The sequence below is a fragment of the Nicotiana tabacum genome, chromosome 5, assembly GCF_000715075.1.
Source record: "Nicotiana tabacum cultivar K326 chromosome 5, ASM71507v2, whole genome shotgun sequence".
Classification (NCBI taxonomy): domain Eukaryota; kingdom Viridiplantae; phylum Streptophyta; class Magnoliopsida; order Solanales; family Solanaceae; genus Nicotiana; species Nicotiana tabacum.
The window spans coordinates 111,014,689-111,017,940 of record NC_134084.1 but is presented as its reverse complement, the minus strand read 5'-3'; the positions used below and the strand labels follow the sequence as shown (position 1 = coordinate 111,017,940).

General features: G+C 36.1%; 1 protein-coding gene across 1 annotated transcript; it reads left to right on the top strand.

Moving 5' to 3' along the window:
* The first annotated feature begins 2,109 nt into the window (after window positions 1-2,109).
* LOC142180910 (uncharacterized) lies at window positions 2,110-3,039 on the top strand. Its single transcript, XM_075253013.1, has 2 exons — window positions 2,110-2,185; window positions 2,258-3,039. Exons 1-2 carry the CDS (start codon window positions 2,110-2,112, stop codon window positions 3,037-3,039), a joined length of 858 nt encoding a protein of 285 aa, XP_075109114.1.
* The last annotated feature ends 213 nt before the right edge of the window (window positions 3,040-3,252 follow it).

The following is a 3,252-nucleotide window of genomic DNA, read 5'->3' as shown; positions in this document are numbered from 1 at the left end:
GGATAAAGGACCTATTTACCGCTACTAAGTTGAGGTAAAAATTGTACGGGGCCGCCCCCATTTAACCGATACCTATTTTTTTTTAAACTTTTAACTTATACTCACTTCTTAAATAACTTCAGCCCCCTTTCTCCTCCTTCGTTTTTTTCTTCTTCTAAAACGAAGAAGAAGAATACTGCTTAGCTAGGGAAAACAAAACCTAGTGCTCTGTTAAACAAGAATACTGCTGTACGATATTTGTTGATCGTCTCCACCAAAAGAAAGGTGGCACTCTTTTAGGATCGCTGTTAAATCAATGGATTAAACTTTATTAAAGCAGAAAAAAGGGACCCAAAATCTGCAGCTATCTTATACTCTCATTTAACCAGATTTCTTCCTTTTTTCTTGTTCAAAGAAAGAAAGGAATAAAAACATGTATTCCATGAACAAGCAGTGAATTTTTCTACGAGATCAATAGTAGCTATAAAGAGAAAGGCTAGAAGGAACAAGAACTAGTCAAAGAGTCAAATCAAAAGGTCTCCCTATTTAGAAGGTCGATGGAATTTTGAGTGGTTTGAAGCTGCAAGAGGAGAATTTTATCCAAGCTGAAGTTTTCCAGTTACAACATAAAAACTTCAGCTCTAGATTACAACACAAAAACTTCAGCTCTAGAGCTGAAGTTTTCCAGTTACAACACAAAAACTTCAGCTCTAGAGCTGAACTTCAGGCCCGACTACTAGAATGCTGAAATTTTGCGTGATTGCCTTTGTTACTTCAGTCCCGTGGGCTGAAGTTTTGCGTGATTGCCTTTGCTACTTCAGTCCCGTGTGCTGAAGTTATGCGAAAAAGCGGGTATGCTTGCAATTTTTTTTGTAAAACGGGCACAAGTTAAAATGTGACACAAAAAGCGGGTATAGATGCAAATGCCCCGAAGTTGAGCCGTTGGAGGTCTAAAGTCTAAGGTACTTTCTTGTAAGCTAGCGTTTGGATATAGATTTGGCCGAAACTTAAAAAAAGAAATTCAAATTGTGTTGAAAAATAAATTTTAGAAGTTAAAGTTGTGTTTGGACAGATATTTTATTTGAAAAAATATAAAATTTTGCGAGTGCAAGAAATAGTTTCACCCAAAAAACTGCCCTAAACCAGTTGTTTCCCAAAAATTGATCAAATTCCATAAACATACAATATTTTCAATCTTTTTTTAACAAAATAGCCAAATCTATGTCAAAACGGGTTGTAATAAAAAAAAAGTCACATTCTAGCTTGTTCGGTAGTCAGGGGAATCAATTAAATCATAATTGTATTGATTTCATATAGCTCCATATGTTTGCACTCTATGTTTGTTCCCTCCCTCATGAAAATAATTTCTACTTAATTGGGTCATCACTCAACGAAACACACAATAAATCATTGTATGATTTAGTCATTTAGTCAAAATTCAGAAACAAAAAACTTTTTAATAGAAAGTATTTTATCCTGCTTAATACAAGTTATTAATCAGTTACCCGATATGAATTTAAATTGGTCGAATTAATTACACCAAAAAATAATGATGATATTTACAACAAGCAATCCTGACCCTTGAAATATAACTTGCCTTCGTCCTTCAGAACTTAACCATCGATCTTCCACCTTTTATATATCAGCTAATTTTTACTACGGTTATACTCCATCTTCTGTTTCAAACCTTGGCGCGCGCGAGCTGGTTTTCTGTGTATATGTATATATATATATATATATATATAGCGGTGTAGATGATAAAGCAAGTCAGGTGTCAATTTGTTGAGTGAGGAGTAGTGTAGTGTATGTATAGGTTAGGGTATTAGGAGAGGGGTAATTTTGTCATTTCACAGACCTTCTCCACTAACCACCGTGAAGTGGTTATATTAGTTAATATTGTTCATTCCAAATGTTAGTTAATATAGAATTAATATCTTCTGCTTCTCTCTACTTTCTCTCTCTACAATATTGTTCAATTTGTTTTTGTTCATACTTCAATTGCATGCGTATGAATCTGAGTTTGTGAGGATAGATCTCAGATTCTATCATGGTATCAGAGTGATCGATCAATATTTAGGACCAAAATTTTTCAATTTATTCATAGGAAGCCATTGGTGAAGCAAGTCGGCCATGGGAGAACCAGAAGTTGAAATTCCTCGAATTGATCATAATCATCCTTTGTATTTGAGAGAATCGGACACACCTGGTATGACATTGATCGACATAAAACTCACATGCCCAGAAAATTAAGGTCAATGGAGTTGAGCTATGTGAACAGCACTGTTGGTGAAGAACAAGTTAGGGTTCATAGAAAGAACTTGTGTAAAAGGCTCATACAAAAGTGAATTAGCAAATCCGTGGGAAAGATGTAATGTTGTGGTGCTATCATGGATAGGAAAGACAGTGGCGCTGAAATTGCAACCTAGCATCATTTATGCATCAAATGTGTCAAAGGTTTGGAGCGAGTTTAAGGAACGATTTGATAAATCGAATCTAACTCAAACTTATAGGCTGTGGAAGATGATAGGATCATTGATCCAAGGCACAGATTCAGTCACTATTTACTACTCCAAAATAAAGGATCTTTGGGATGAAGTGGACTTGTTAGTGGCAGGACATGGGTGTGATTGTGAGGAAACAAGACCTTTCATTGAACAATTTAAAAATTTGAGACTTTTACACTTTTTAGTTAGCCTTAATGAAAGCTATAGCCATGTGAGGAGCCAAGTGTTACTCAAAACACCTATGTTGACGGTCAATCAGGCATATGCCTTGCTCATACAAGAAGAGAGCCAAAGAACCCTTGGAACAGGGGAATCTAATAGTGAGGTTTTGACCATGCTAACTGGGAAAAATCAGACATTCAATCAGGGATTCAATGCAAAGAATCCAAGATTGATTTGTGACTTTTGCGGCTACAAAGGTCACTTGAAGGAGAACTGTTGTAAGACCATTGGGTATCCTCCAGATTTCAAGAGTAAGAAGAAAGCATGGATACAAGGAGTCAAACCCTATGCTAATGATGTTGCTGCTGAGACATGGAATACATCAAGCACTTAGCCCACACAGGGGAACTTCTTCACGGAGGATCAATACAAGCAGTTACTAAACCTTCAGAACAAACAGGACACATGTGATTATCACTCACTTATGGCAGGTATAAATGCATTATTGTCGAATGCCTTTGATTGTGATTGGATATTAGACTCAGGTGCTTCATATCATATTACCTTTCATAAGGAGATCATGCATGATATTAAGGATTGTAGTTCA